General features: G+C 32.6%; 1 protein-coding gene across 2 annotated transcripts in view; it reads right to left on the bottom strand.

Moving 5' to 3' along the window:
- Positions 1 to 4,129: 4,129 nt before the first annotated feature.
- Positions 4,130 to 17,186, bottom strand: part of LOC126735413 (ubiquitin conjugation factor E4 B) — a 64,486-nt gene continuing 51,429 nt past the window's right edge. For both annotated transcript variants that reach the window (XM_050439389.1, XM_050439388.1), the window contains exons 18-19: positions 10,646 to 10,833; positions 4,130 to 4,299 (exon numbers count right to left, since the gene is read on the bottom strand). In XM_050439389.1, coding sequence (XP_050295346.1) covers positions 4,238 to 4,299; positions 10,646 to 10,833 — 250 coding nt within the window. In that variant the 3' untranslated portion in view covers positions 4,130 to 4,237. The remainder of the gene's footprint in view (positions 4,300 to 10,645; positions 10,834 to 17,186) is intronic.

Genomic DNA, 17,186 nt, shown 5'->3' with positions numbered 1-17,186 from the left:
GCGGCATAGGCAAGGGTACATACCTATCTAGGCTTTCAAAAATGGAGAACACCTAATACCTGCATGGGAAACCATTGCTGAAAATCGTGGCATACATCTTGGTAGATATGAAGTTTTATAAGGAATCATCTCATCACTAAAGCCGTCACAACTACTAACCTTTATCAAAGAAATAGGATTGTATGAAGTCATTTTACTTGAGACTAACATCAAACAATAATTAGAAAGGGGCACACAATAGATGTTTTAGGTCGCAGTGCAACTTCACCCTTATTTTAATCTAATCTTATATACTATGCTAAGAGAATTGGAGCACACAAGGTCGTAACTAGCATCAAAATTGTAGACCACATTGAAAACGTCACTGTTATCCACGGGAATGGCCAGTAACTGCACTTACAGTCTCCTTATATTATGAAAGCCCCAAGAAATAGTAAAACTTGATTTTCTTGGATTTAATTGAATGCACTTAGCCACTTTTATGCCGGGTAATTTGATGGACCTGCACGGAGACCTTATTGGCTTTGCATCTCCATAGTCATGAAACTATCAAGACTGTGGGATACTCCCGTCAATAATCGGGAGTATGCAGGCGAAGCCTACAATAAAAAACAATCTTCCTCCCCTCAATCACCCGTCACTAAGGCGGGCTCTGAAACCTCAAAGCTCACCATCCCCTCCGCTCTCGTTGCAGGACCTTCCTCTCTATCGCTCACAAATATCCTCACCCTCGGAGGCTCCGTTTTAACGGGAAATACGGAATCTCTATCCTCCAACATTAAAGATCCGGCTGGAGCTCTCGACAGGACCGAGCTATAACGTAAGAACCTAAGTGGTGCAGAGAAAATAAGGAGGAAGGTTAGGGCTGCCGAGGAAGCCAATGACCCCTGGGAAACGAATTCTTGGGGAACGAAACGAAAACTTGGGGCTTTCATTAAGGAGGAACAAGGCGTCCGAAATTAGCAGCTAGAGTCCACGCCTACTGAGACCAAGGACTGCTAAGTCTCAGTTTAGGGGCATAGCACAGTCCTGCTTCCGCTGGTAACTCGAGGGTCGTTGTCAGCGTGTTTTTATGGGATCTGAGTTCTTAAATATTCATGAAATAATCTGGGGTGCCACAGAGATCGGTCTTGGGTCTTATTCTTTTTCTTCTGTAAGTCAATGATCTTACAAGCCTGGGCGTTCAGGGGAAAATTGCCTTATTTGCCGATGACACCATCATTCTTTGTTATGGCCAAAATTGTTAATTCTTGCGTCTGACTGTTGATGGACTTCCAGAGGATATAGGACTGGTTTGACTTTAATCGTCTGTCAATGAATTTCAATAACATGAAAATCCTGAGGCACTTATGCGTCATCCTTCACCCAGTCAGCACGTGGTTGTTCTCGCCCTTTCCTATCCTACAGATTCCTTTCCTTGACCCGTTCCTACCCCTTGCCGTTAGTACAACGTGCATTTCAGAATTAAACTTTGTGAAAGTTTCTATCCCACTTCCGCGTTACCCTTCATCCTATCAAGACGTGGATGTTCGTCCTTCCTATCCTTTAAATCCCTTTCCCAGACCCTTCCCTACCCCTGGCCGGTGGCAGCTGATCCTATTCACGCCAATAACGGTCGGATGCATCGTGGGGAAGGCGACATCGTGCATTGAAAAGTTTCGATTGTGATTGATAATTTAATATAGTGAAAGTATCGATTCGGGGAACAAGGTACATACCCGATGGTTTTCCGAATCTCCAAATCGTGCTGGCAAATTGCCTCGTAGCAGAGCCATCAATTGAACAGAACAAGAACAAGAAAAATCCTGAGGTTTGGAGGTAGATCTGGGGAAGTGGTTTTTGGTGGAAATCACATTGCCGAGTACTCTAGCAGCAAATTTCTTGGAATCATCATTGACGATAACCTTAAATTTGAAAGTCATGTACTTAATATTTCTAGTAAATCATCAAAGTTTTACGTTAGGGTTGCCACTGAGGAACTTGGTTCAGGAATGGGTAGAACTGTGTATTTTTGTCGAATCTCGACTCCCCTATCGTGTTGTTGTTTTTTATTGCAAAAGAGGGCTCTCATATATATCTGCAGGGCAAAACGTCGGGATTCTTGTCACCCTCTATTTGCTCGAAAAAACATACTAACAGTGACCCGCATTTATATACTGAAAGTTGCTTGCATCATATTCAAGAATCGATAGAAACTTATGGCATAAAACCCTAGGTAGGTTACGCGAGTGATAGAATTATTATTGAACATCTACTTTTTAAAAAAGGAATATATTTAATTCAAAATAAATTCTACACAAATTTGACCATCGATTAACTACAACTTTATTCGTCGAAAATTAATAGATGAGTGATTTTATATAATGTAATTTTTATGGAGCCTAATAATATTAAAATGCTTATTTTGTTAATTCAGGAATATTTGTAATAATAATAATTATGTATGGGGTCAACTGAGGTTCTTGGCCTGGTTGCATCACATAACTCGCGACAACAAAACAATCTGCAACTACGAATTCCCACGTCCACTCTTGTTCAGATATTGTTTTTTTATGAGAGTATTAGGGTATTCAATCAATACTTAATGGCTTTAGACATCTCAAAAAGTATTTGATAAGTAAAGCTTACTATAACCTTGGCGAATTTTAGGCATAACGTCTTGTAAAGTTTACAGTGCAGGTTTTTGTTTATATACTTCTGGATTTTTCTTGATATATTAATTTCATATTGTGTAACTAAAATACAAAAGTAAATGTGTGCGCCGTCTTATTACAACTGTTAGTATTATGGTTTTTTCTTTTCATTTAACTTTTAGTTGCTTTGTTAATAACAGATATCTTTTTATGACAATAAACATTATTTGATTTTTTTGACTATTACGAAGCAAGTGTCGTTGAATTGCCATAATACAAATATACAGTCTACTAAATCCGAATATCTAAAATAATTTACAAAACGACTGGAATCAAACGCTAAACATAGGAAAATGGAAAGGTACTTACATGTGGTTCCTCAATTCCATTCAGCAGGGATCAATACTTGGACAAACAGCAATACTTGGCACATGTTATGAGGGAAGAGAAATACCAGTTGTTGTAAACTATTATGCAGGGAAAAATAATGGACAAGAGATTGATAGGAAGAAGGAATTCATGATTTAATAACTTAAAAAAAAAATGGTACATTTGCAACAACTTCTAACTGTTTAGATTGCAGTATCAAAAATACCCATAACTTGATCATTTTTATGTCTCCTAGATCATTTTAATGTGTGTATATCTTATCCTTTAATAATAAAAATATTTTTATTTAAAAGTTCTGTTTTTTAGCGGAAGTTGTTTACTTACCACATTCCCATAAATGTAGTAGGTTCATAGTGAAAAAATACACACAAAACCTTGTTTGAATGTTTTTATTATAATTTTATAACAAACAATCTACAACCTAAAATATCCATATAAAAATCGATTACAATAGACTATAAAAAAAGACTTAGAATGATAACCTAAAAACCATTGTTCCTCGAATTGAACGAAAAGAGAAGATACGCCTTTTCACTTTCACTTATATACGCAAACGTAAAATTTATCAATAATTGTTCTATATTATTATACACATATACCTGTTTTCATAACATAATTATCGGTAATTAAATTTTTCTCACAATCGTGTATCACTCATTTTATTATGTACTTAGAAAATACTTACAACTTACATTCTACTTTATAGTTCAGAACTTGTACAAAATGGATTGACATCATACTGAGCAACACAACAATTTTGGACAATTACATAAATCTGATTGTCATAAAAAACTAAACGTGAATCAACCCGATTTAGAATGTGCTGCTCAATATGATACAGAAAAACCTAATTTGATGACTATCAAGGATATTGCAGCATGTTTTTTTTAATCTAATAAGTATAAACCAAAAGCATAAAATGGCAGTGAAGTCGTCTTGCCAAAATGTTTAAAATGCCTGTTATAATTGAGATCTATATTATTAAGGATATCAGCCTTAGTTTATCTTTCTAGTTGCCTTCGAAAGCACTGTCTCAAAATTTAAAGTCGAAATGTAATATTTGATTTGAACGAGATATCCTACAAAATAACTATAAATTAACGAAAGGAATATAAGATCGTATAATTCGAAATTAAATTATATACTAAATATACATATAAATGATCTGAACAAAAAATATAGTAGGAATCTGCACCTTCTCGATACTGAAAGACTCATTTTGGTGCTCTGGTTTTTTCTGATTTCCATATTCGTATTCTTTCTTTTAGCTCCTCCACTGTAAAAAATTGCAAAATTAATATTTTGTTAAAATTATGTAACTATAATAAGATTGCTATCTCTGATAACCATAGTAAAATTTTTGGGAAACATAATAAATTGGGAGACACTAAAAGAATTGAACCCAGTGACTAGGGGCTTAACATTAAAGGTAGGCCAGGCTGATAATATATGAGGCGTTTAGAGCAAAAGTGGCCCAAGCACATTTTTAAAAAAGTTGAGTTAACAGCAAAAATGGCCTACAAATATATCGAATTTTTATTATGCAATACCGGCCCAAGCTTATTTCGACCATTTACCGCAAGATGTCACCTAAATCCACTTTTGCGTACATAGCACGTTCATATTTGCTGGAGCAAGACTGGCCCAACTCATTGTGGGCCGCTTTAGTTAGCTTATTCAGTGACGTTGAGATTATTTTGACCACGTGTTTGTAATTTTATAGATAGCATACTTTTTGTTCATAAAGTAAAGTTTTTTTTTCAAATAAAATGCAAAGAAATATGTCTGGTTGTGACGAAGATCGCTCTGGTAAGTAACCTATAATTAAATTTTATTTGCACATTTGCAGTTAAAGTTGTAATAATATGTATTTTGAGGTTATAAAAATACTGTGTTTCGGTGATCCGGGTTTGGGCCACTTTTGCATTTACATTTTTTTGTTACAGATATAGAAGAACCTTTTCAGGATTCAGTTTCTGAATTTGTACCTTCTGGAAGTGAAGCTAGCGAGCTCTTTGGTTAGTTTGTTTCCTTATCAATCGATAAAAACATTATACTTTATTATGTTTTTATTGACTTCTATAATAAAATATTATGTTTTATTGATTAATGTTTTGTTTATATTACAGACATAGAATGCACTTCCTGCGAGCAAATTATTCAGGGAGCAAAAAGAAGGAAAAATGAAGGACAGTGGAAGAGAAATATTAGGAAAAGAAAGCGTGCTGCTGGTGAACACCAAGGGGAGGGTGGTTTCTTCCAAGATATTTGAAGCCAAAGAATGCCCTTGTTCAAAGAAGTGGCACGAAAATTTTTCACAAAAATGGCGTGAGGCTCTACTCAAAAACTTTTATTAGTTTGGGATCTCACACTTTGCAGACTTCTTATATTTTTGGACACGTCAGAGTTCTAAACAAAGAACGGAGTTATACCACGGAAAATATAAAACCAAAGGAACACAGCAGGTGCTACATTTTGCCAAATGACAAAGGAGAAGACAAAAAAGTTTGCAAAACTTTTTTTAAGCAATCATTGGGCGTGTCTGATGGCCGCATAACTAGGGTATTGAAGTCAAAAAGCACTGATGGAACACCACAGCCTGATAAACGTGGAAAATCAAATTAATACCAGTTAATAAAGCTTCTCTGGAAAAAGTCACTGCTGTGAAAAGTTTTATTAATAAATTACCAGCTTATGAGTCCTATTATTCATTAAAAAAAAAGTCCAAATGCCAAGTATCTTTCTCCAGAACTAGACCTAACCAAAATATACAATTTGTATAGAAATGAATCTGAACAACCCGTTTCATTGTTTGTTTTTCGTCAAATATTTAAAAATGATTTTAATTTAAAGTTTCACGCGCCATTATCCGATAGTTGGCGCAAATGTGATGCTTTCAATATTAAAATTAAAGCAGCTATGGCAGATGACCAAGAAAGTGAGGCAATTAAAGCAGAACAAGAGCTGCACCAGAGAAAAGCTGAAGCTGCTAGACAAGGCATGAGAAACGATGATGAGCCCCTTGATCAAATCATCCATCCTTACCAACCTCCGAAATATGTAAAAATTTCCTTTATTGGTCCGATTTCTTTAAGAATAGGTAATTTACTTAAGTCCTTAGACAACAATATAAAAATTGTGTATAAGTCCTTTCAAAATATAAGAAATCTTTGTTCAAGATTAAAAGACTTTGTAAGCCCATTAGAAGGCAGTGGCGTTTATTTCTTATCATACGACTCTTGTCCAGCCAAATATGCTGGTCAAACCGGCAGAAATTTCAAAATAAGAATTAAAGAACATTTAAATTCTCAGAAGTCGCCTAATGATAAAAGATCTGCCTTTGGATTACATCTAAGAGAAGCAGGTCATTCATTTCAATACAGACGACAATTTTAAAGTTTTGCATAACCTAAATAAAAGCAAAAAATTAAATATACTAGAAAATCAAGAAATAAATACACAAATTAATTGTCTGAACGAACCTATTAACGCCCACTACCGAGAAGCGACCAAAATTGTAAATTTATTTAAGTAGTTTCCACATTCCTGTGAATTTACTGTTTTTTAAAATGTTCTGTTAACCGCATTTAATCCTAGATGTCCCTGTTAGTAATAGTATTAAATATCTGTGTATAATATAGTACCCATGTAAATTTTTTTTTAAAAACCAAAATCGGTTATTGTTTTGTTGATGTGATGACATGTTTTTTAGATTGATGTATTGTCATGTTATGTGTGTGCCATTTTTTGACCTTTTTATGGACATTTTGTAATAATATCATGTAAGTTTTACTATGTTTTTAATTAATTTATTAGTTTAATAACAACCTTTTATATTCTACTTACATAGTTTTCCCTTGACAATGGTTTAACAACCGAAATGCGTCGGGATTTTTGAAATAAAGATTATGAAGTAAACAGGACCCTTCGTCTATTATTTTGCTTTTATATAATAATTTTCGAAGTGTTGATGTTAGTTTTAGTATCTGTTGATCCCATTTAAGGTGTCAATTATCAATTATTATACCTAAATATCGAGTATGTGTAACTTCTTTAATAACGTTATGTGAGTCTTTAACTTTTATGAAGTCGAAAGAAAGACGATTTGCGTTGGTTATTGAAAAGGCAATATGGTTCGTTTTGTTTAAATTTAATGTTAACTTAAATGAGTTTAACCAACTCTGAACAATAGAAAGTCCATCTATTACACTTTGCTTGACGTCATTCCATGATCTTGCCGAGAATATTATGGCAGTATTATCTGCATACGAAACAATTACACCATTATGAAGTCAAAGACTGGCCAGTGCATTTATATTCAATAAAAACAATAGCGGTGCCAAAACTGTCCCCTGCGGTACTACTATTTTGATATCTAAAGGGTCAAACCGTTATACGTCAATACCTTACCGTTCAAGTAACTCTTAAAGATATCCAATACTGCACCCCTTATCCCGTTCTTTTCAAGAACATCTGAAAGCAGGTCATAGGGGACAGTATCGAATGCCTTGGCAAGATCCAGAAACAAAGCTATACATTTTTCCTTATTATCAAGTTTATCAGTTATTTCTTTTGTTGTAGCGTTTTATTTTTCTATTTCTTATGTTCACTAACGCTCCATTGACATTTCATTAATTACATTAATAATTTCAGTCAACTTCTTTTATTCATATTTCTTTAAATTCACACTGTCAATGACACATTACTACTGTAACTCATCACTTCTCTGATTAGTCATAATTAATATTTTCTCTGATTGGCTGATACTGACAGCTCAGGCGAGAGGTGGGGTCGTTATTGATTTAGTCGGTACTGCGTCCATTTTTCGACGACTTATTCCCGTGTTGCAGGTAGGAGCGCACGTAAACGGCCCGTTTTTTTATTTCCGAAGTTTGTGAAGCAAGTAGCTTTGAGCTAAGTCGTGAATTTGAATTCACAGGTATAACTGTTAACGCGATTTTCTATTCACTGTGAATATAACCGGTGAACGTGAATTCACGATTGAGCGCCGGTTGGCGAGTTTGCTTATCGTGTAGTTTAATATCATGGCAGTGAATTCGCATAATAATAAGAAAAGTATTCTGTATTACTATTCTGTGTTTATTGTGTTAAGGATAGTTCATATCCAGATAAAAATGTTAAGGGAGCTAAAAGTAAAAAATTCGAGACAATAGCATTGACAATGACAACAATGATTTATTGTTGTCACATTTGAAAAAATATATATTTTCATAGACATTTTTAAAGATAATATCACGATGTCCTAATAAGAAATTATTGTCTTTAAAAGTTTAAAATAATGATAAAAACAAACATATTTTAATATTCGACCTTCCGCAGAAATAGATAAATTAAAATATTCTATCATAATAAAAATCCAGTAAAAAAACTAAATAAGCATGACAATATAAAATATAATATATGTACAATAAAAATAATTTATAAGAAATAATTGTTCTCTCGTTTTTCCCCAGAAACGAGAGAGATGGATAGACGATGGGAGTCAGATAGTCTGTTTAACGACGGCCAATCGCTGATGAATGAATTACTTCCTTCGGTTTTTCAAATTTCAACGCGCATTCGTTTGTCTGAATGTGAACGCGCCTTTTTCATTCACATTTTGACATTTCACAGTTTATTTTTAAGTTGTGATCAAGTCCTGAATTTGATTTTTTATTCACAGTGAATGATTCGCAGGTAGTGAAATTTTGCTCAACCCTAGCAGGAAGTGGCCAATATGGTTTATAATTATATATAAATTTGGTCCTTAATCTTGTTCCTTTAGGGAACCGTTTATTTCATAATTCTGGTGCAGGATGCCTAAGATTTTGATGGATAGATAATGAAACTTAGCAAGGGTTTTACTTTTCCGTTTTCCTCTTTATTCTTCTTCAATTGTTGATGGCTGCAGGATTTTGATTTCCCCGGGAAATTGCTGTAAGCTGTGGAGCTAGAGCGAGAGTTAGAGCTAGTATTAGAGATTCCCAGTACGGATATTTGAGCTACTAATGGCAACATTCGCAGCCTCGGTTTTGAAGGCTAGCCGTTCATTTCTTGGAGGAATATACAGGTCAGTTTATTCCATTTATTTAAATATTACTAACCATAGATTTGTCTCATTTATTTAAATTTTTATCAATATACCTTTTATTTCAATTTAACGTTACAAATATTTAATGAATGTCATAATTTAATACATCAATTTCTTATCTATAATATTAGTTATTTTTCGTTCAGTATTTTTCAGTACCCTTTTTGATAGTTATGTAGATATAACACGGTTAAGACTGATATGCCTTAGGTAAAAAGGTTCATGAACTTTCCCCTGCATAATACAAATATATACTAAAAATTTTAATAATTGCAATTTATTTTTCAAGTGCTAAAATCTACCTAATAGCGAAATCATAATTTAAATGTAACTTTTGTCAAACTTATTTTAATCATATCAACATTATTATTTATCAGATTAGAACATTAGTTGTATACATATCTTTAATGTAAATATAATTTGGTTGTATTGTTGAGATTTTTTTTGCCTCTTTAAATTTACCTTATCCAGGGTCATTTAATTGTTAATTGAAACCTATATATCAAGTCTTTTTCTTAGTTTTCTTTCATTTATAAAAAAAAAACTAAGTGGTGCCCTCTTATTTAATAGTTGTAATCAAGTTTAGATTCTTTAATAGCCAGTCATAAGTGAACGTTCGAACAATCCCAAGCCTCCAATAATTCTGAGCTACCGTCTGCAAACTCTTGGCAAAATAGTAACACTGTAAAATTAACGCCACATTGTTCATCTTTAACACATTTTTCGAAAATATTATTACACAGTTATTAATTAAATTAATAATAGGTCTATAGTTTGCTATTTTCGATCTATCACCTGATATATATAATGGAGTAATTACTGGTATTTTGAATTGGTCAGGAACAGTGCCAGTCTTAAAAATTAAATTTACTATATGAACAAGTAAAAAAGTATGATTATTTTTCATGAGTTTTTCAGACAGTTTATCAATGCCGGGACTACTGGTATTTTTGTTAATTTATGTTAATTTTTTCAATTATATATTTTTAATCACTGGCTTAAGATACTTTGATGTCAGCTGATTGACAGGCAGTTTAAGTTCTTCGTTTATCACTGGAATTTCGTTTAGCTGTTCAACTCCAACATAAGAAAACCATTACAAAATTATTACTTAAAATTGGTGAAAGATGAGAATGCAGAGCCACACCAAAGTTTTGTTGATAAAATTCATTATTATATTGAAAATAAGTAGTTTTTAGTGTTGGGTGTCTGCTAAATTCTGCATTAAGAGTAATTGTAGAATGAATCAAAATTATTGATGTATATGTATATGTGTAAGATATTTAAAAGATTGCAAAAAGAAGATGATTAGGTGAATTTATGATACTAACTATAATAGGTCTCAAGGAATATTTATTTTACATATTTTTGGTAAACCATAGTAGCGTATGACATAGTACTTTCTAAATTGATATTTACTGAAATAGTGATCCCAGAAAATAGATAATTAATTATGAATCCGTCATAGCAATATAGATTTTACTCTATTATAGAGTGAAAAATAACTTTGTTTTTTAAATCATTTGCTTACCTGGCAAAAGCATATCTTCAGTTAAAGGTTGTCTATTGAACGGGTCAGTATTGCTATTCAATAAATGCCTCATGATGACTGATCGATCCATGATTTGGCCGCTTGGCAGCAATACGGGATCCGTCATCAATGTGTCCATTAAAGGATCTTTAAATTCATCTGGGGCGTCGTCTAACCATTCCTCAGACCTAAAAAATAATGATTTATCACAGGTGTTGGTACATATGTACATGTACCGGAAAAAGGGAACAGGAAAAAGGGAACACTTAATAACTATTTTACTCTTCAAGATGATAAACAAATAAAATTTGGTATTTTGTTGGAATTTTTAAAACATACAGAGCTTCATTATGCCAGATTGATACATTGCTAAGCCATCAAACTTGAATTTTTTTAAGTCAATATAATATTACTTAATATACATTTATCTTAAATTATATTAGGTCGACTATTGAAATAAAACGTTTTTTGTCTCGATACTATATCCGTTAAAAAAATATATAAATGATGAAAGAAATATGAAAGTATTGTCCACAAAATCACTACAATTTGATGGTAGACTTTATCTAGCTAAGGAAAGGTACAGCACGTGTTGTTCGGCTCGGTTGCGCAGTAAATTTGTTTACACCGCTGCCAAAGCAACGGTATCGATCGCCCCGATTTGCATATAAACAGTGCCGTTGCGTTAATTCTTATATTTGTGTTCTGTGCCTTTTAGTGTTTATGTCTTTTTAGAGTGAATAATTTTTATATTATTTTTTCATAGTTATTTTTGATTATGGCTCCAAAAAAAATTGGTGTGAAAGGAAAGGTTTTAAAATTATGGAAAGAGATGGGAATTCAGATCCCATTAAAAAATTACCGGTATGTATTAATTTATATAATATTTTTGCAGGCAGCCTATTCTAATAATTAATTAATAAAGTTCTTAGGCTATTGATACTTTAATACATAAATAATTAAAATTAGTGTTTTGTTTAAGTACGTAATAATATCACTTTGAGGATATTTGCTTTAATTTCATCACAGTTTTTTTTTTCATTTTTAGAAAAAGAATTTTGGCTGCTACATAAATTGGCAAAAATTGCCTTCAGCGAATTAAAACGGAAGGACAGCATGTAGATAACAACCTGGCCAGTACTTCTTTTGGAACTCCAACTCAAAAAAAAGCGTTAGAGCCAAAGGAGTCATAAAAACATTGTCCCCCGGAGATATTGAAGAGATTAAAAGTGTAATCTACAATTTTTACGTGCTTGAAAAAAGATCTCCTACTCTAAGAGGTATGTACTTAGAATTCAAATGCATGTCAAATGTATTTATATATTGTTGTTTTTTAAATTTTAGGAGTACTTCAGAAAATAAAAGACAAACAGATTTACTATAGACTATAGAGACAGCTCAGGGGATCATCTCAAAGGGTAGCCGACTAGCACTAACCACTTTGGTAGAGTGGCGTGGATTCAACAAGAGATCAATAAAATATAAGCGCCACCTGTTTTATCCCAGATGGATAAGAAAATCCCGATGACCAAGAAAACAGGAAATTACTAAAAGCACTATACCTATAAACCTGAAAGAAAATCTCACAAGGACGAACAGACAGTTTTAAGTGAATCTATATTAAAAGAAAAGTTAATAATCAAACTTATTATTTTAAAAACAAGTTATGTTGGCCTTCCTAAATATAGTGTCTATATCAAGACTAAAATCTCACATTACGTTGTTTGGGGCTAAAAGTTCGCATGAGTACTTTCGAAATAGGCCTATTTATCCAGTTTACAAGATGTATACGGTCTATTTCAATAAAATAACTAATATGCACCTAGTTATTATGAAACTATTCAAAACAATGGTGTGGTAGTAAAATCTAATAATGAGAGTGATAACAATGTAATTTTGAGGTTAGTATTTAGTCTAATATACTACAGTAAAGCTAATGAATGTTGATAGGACTTTGGTTTACTGGTTAGGTTGTTTTACTGACTGCATGGTTCACTATACGTCACAAACATTAATCAAACCTGGCTCCAAAAGGGCTGCATGATTGAGATGGAGGACCTGGGTGGATCGGTTTAACAGTGAATGTCAATGTAGATGTTGTGGACGTTATTGGAGTAGATGAGTGAAGATTTCTACCTCTTATAATAGTGGATAAAGACCATACCGGGGGATAAAAAAAAAGGCAATGGAATTGGCCTTTTCTCGGGAACACAAAACTGGACACTTAAACAAAGAACCTTGAAAAAGTTAGGATTTAACTACACCACTTATAATCCTGCACTATTGCAGTATGGCATTTAGTATCCACAAACTAAAATACCCAAAAGGTGAGTTTTCAACTTTTCATTGGAGTAAAATCGGCAAAAATACCAAGAAACAACCTTCTTCAAAGGCTTGTTCTTCAAGACTCCTAGAGTTCAAAGATTTTCGCGCCAGAAATGGTTTTAGTAGGGATATAGGAGAATGAGCTGGGATCTTATTGGCTAGGATATGACTTCTGACATTAGTGAAATCAAAACAATTAAAAAAAAAAATTAATGTTATGATTAATAATTTGAGTTTCATCATGAGGGTTGAAAATTATTGATATCAAAAATAGAATTAATACTGAAATGATAGCTGTTTGTTTTATTAATTTTAGCACCAGAATAACTTAGAAATTGCCTCTTAAAGTTCTATAATCGAGCTATGCTTTCGCTAACATTTTAGATTCATTTTATTTTCTTATTCTTTATGTATCTGACGAAAATAAACTGTAACAAAATATGAGTACGAAAGTCAATATTACAAAAAATATATGTATATATAAGTTTTACAATATTTATACTAATATCTTAAATGAATTCTACTTACAGATGGCGAAAAACTGACGACAATCGAAGTGTCCTTATGGAAAGCTATGATATTAGACTAAAAAGAATCAACTTTCTAAAAAAATTAATAGAATATCGAGCCGAGGAAAGAAATATCGTATATACAGATGAGACCTATATTCATAGTAGCCATACCCAAAACAAAAGCTGGTCAAATAATAAAAATAAAAGTTTAAGAAAACCAATTTCAAAAGGACGCAGATTAATTATTGTTCATGCAGAAGGAGAAAATGGCTTCATTCCAAATGAAATGCTTATTTTGAAATCAGGTAAATGAAATTTATAAGTTCAAAACATTTGGATATTATATAACTTTATAATTTTTTCAGGAGCTAAAAGCGGAGACTACCACGATGATATGAATCACCAAAATTTTATGAAGTGGTTACAAACTCAACTTTTGCCCAATTTGCCAGAGCAGTCCGTTCTGGTTGTAGATTATGCCTCCTACCATAATGTTACTATGGAACCAAATATTACTTCGGGATCCCTTAAAAAAAATATGATTAAATGGCTACAGGACAGAAATATTCCATGTGATGAGAAATTGTCAAAGCCAGAATTATACAAAATAATTAGTGACAATAAATTCGGCTATCCTCCAGTTGACAAGTTAAATGCATTACTGGAGGAACATGGACATAAAGTTCTTCGTCTGCCGCCTTATCATCCGGAGTTAAACCTGATTGAAAAAATATGGGCCTTGGTTAAAAACTGGGTGGCAGCCCACAATGTGACATTTAAGTTGGCTGATGTAGAAGCTCTAACAAAAAAAAGGTTTCAAGAGTTGCCAAAGGAAGAGTGGGTGAAAATTTGTAACCATGTAAGAAAATATGAAGATCTTCAAATACAAAAAGAACATACAGTATCGGACAAAATTAGAGAGACTTTTCTATTTGCCAACTCCAATTTTTTGTACTTGAAATAATATTAATATTTGTTAAGTAGTGTATACCGGAGTTGACAAGAATTCTATTATCAACAATTCATTTTTGTAGCTCATGTTTACATTTATTTAAAGAATGTTTTTAACATTGATAAAAAAATTACTGCGACAGAATTAAAGAGACTCATTTTGTATTTAGTTTCGCTGAAGTCGCGATTAGTTTAATTTCTGTTTATTAGTTTGAGAATATCATTAGCAATGCCTCGTGGTAAACATTATTCCATAGACCTAAAAGAAAAAATTATAGAAGCCTATAACTCAGGTCGCTCACAAAAATTAATAAAAGAGCAATTCAACGTCAGTAAACAAATGGTTTCCAGAACAATAAAAAATTATCAGCTCCGTGGAAGAGTGACAAACCTTAAAAGAGGTGGCCGCAAGAGAAAAACCTCAGTACTGCTGGACAGGAGAATTAAACGACTAAGTCAGAATAATCCGCGTCTATCTTCAACACAGATTTTGGCTGAATTGGAGGCGCTTGGGGTTTCATCCAGGACTGTGCAGCGGCGATTAGTGGAGGCGGGGCTTCCTGGAAGGAGACCAGCAAAAAAACCCCATCTATCAAAAAAAAAATGTAGCCGCTAGAATGTTATTTGCAACACGTCACCGTTACTGGACAGCTAAGGACTGGAATAAGGTTTTGTTTAGTGACGAGTCTAAATATAATATTTTTGGAAGTGATGGAGCGCAGTTCGTACATCGCCCAGCAAACAAAAGGCTTGATCCAAAATATGTTTCTGGTACTGTGAAGCACGGAGGTGGCAATTTAATGGTTTGGGGTTGTTTTTCGGGTTATGGAATGGGTCCTATCCACAAAATTGAGGGCACTATGGATAGATTTATGTATCGGACTATACTGGAAGATGTAATGTTGCCTTACGCCGAATGGGAAATGCCGCTAAGATTCACGTTCCAACACGATAACGACCCCAAACATACGGCCAAACTTGTGAAGGAAGGAAGGGAAGGTTTTTGGCTAACAAAATTCAAGTTTTAAAATGGCCACCGCAATCGCCGGACTTGAACCCAATTGAAAATCTTTGGGAGACTATAGAGAAAAAGATTCGCACTAAAAACATCGGGAATCGTACTCAATTATTTGAAGAAATCGAGAATGCCTGGAAATTAATGGATCCGGCTGTAATTTCGAATCTCATTGGATCGATGCCGAATAGATGTGAAAAAGTTATCCAGAATAAAGGGTACTGGACAAAGTATTAGGTTAGTTTCATCAGTATAGGGTACAAATGTACTTTAAGGATAAGTCTCTCTAATTTTGTCGCACAGAATTTTTTGCATTTTTTTATTTTTCCTAATAAATCTTGAGAAATGTTTTTTTTTTAATTTATTTTAGTGCCTTTTTAAACTATTTCAAAACATAACATCCTTCAGCACTAAAAGAGGAATTTAATCATTTTTATCTTACATAAAAGACGTAAGTAGTCGAGTCTCTCTAATTTTGTCCGATACTGTATATTAGATACTACAATGGACCATTTAAAATTCACTGTCAACACTTCTTCATCTGACGACGATTGGTTAAATGATTATAATATCTTAACGGATGAAGAGGTAAAATCGTCTGAATCATCTTCAGACTAAATATTTACTTTTTAGGTAAATATATTATGTATTTTTTCCACAGTATTATATGGACAATAAATACCTAATGTTTATTTATATTTTTTTTTGTATTCTTAGAAGTAATTTTTAGTCTAATATGAAAATTTAAATTAACAAATAAAGTTGTGAGAGCGCCCAAGACTACATAATATATTAGTGCTTAAATAAAATATAAAATTGTTATTAGTTTTAAAACCTATTCGGTCAAAATTGGCGCTGTAAAAAAATTAATAACTTAAAATGGGGAAAATTAAGGTATAACAGAAACAATTTTTAAATCGTTAAAAATATACCTACTTAGTATACAATTTTAAAAACAAATACATGGAAATTTGACCTGTTAATAAGGATATTATTGATTAATTATAATAATACTTGTTAATTGTTAAGTTTGTTAATAATACAATAAATACTACAAGATTTTTTAAATTTTTTTGGGAATGAAAGTATATACACGAATATAAAAATATGCTGCTAAAATAAATCATTTATTAATTTCTAAACGTATAAAAATACATAGCAGACTGTTAATTTCTGAAGGCAATGGTAAACTTTCTAACCTAATATTGATTGGTAAAAATATCTACACCATACGTTTTTTCTCACCTGGATGACGTAACTACAAATGGGTATAATTTCGACTTTACCTATATCCTTCAGTCAGGTCATTTTTTGAAAACAGGTAGACGAATTATCTTTTATAACTTTTAAGAATTATTTATAATATTTTTTCACAGGTGCCTTGGCTGACTCAATTTATTATTATTTACCATCATGTGCGATGCATAATTTAGGACTTATCCGAATTATATAAAAATATCGTATAAAATTATATTTTTGAGAAGTCTTTTCTTATAGTCTTATTTTCGAAGTCTATTTTTGGGTTTCTATATCCTAATCCTGATAATAAGATAATTATAATTTTTCTAATTTTGGTAATTATTTATTCTATGCTTTGCACAAAATCAGAGAGGCAGCCAACAAGCTGTTTTAAATTTTAGTTTAAAAAAGAGAAATTTAAATATTAATTTGTCTCATATTCCAGACTAAGCAGCGCACCTAACGAATGTAAACAAAACACAATACACTATTATTTAAA

This window comes from Anthonomus grandis, chromosome 4, assembly GCF_022605725.1.
Source record: "Anthonomus grandis grandis chromosome 4, icAntGran1.3, whole genome shotgun sequence".
Taxonomy (NCBI): domain Eukaryota; kingdom Metazoa; phylum Arthropoda; class Insecta; order Coleoptera; family Curculionidae; genus Anthonomus; species Anthonomus grandis.
Note: the sequence above shows the minus strand (reverse complement) of the source record. Positions and strands in the feature narration are given on the sequence as shown.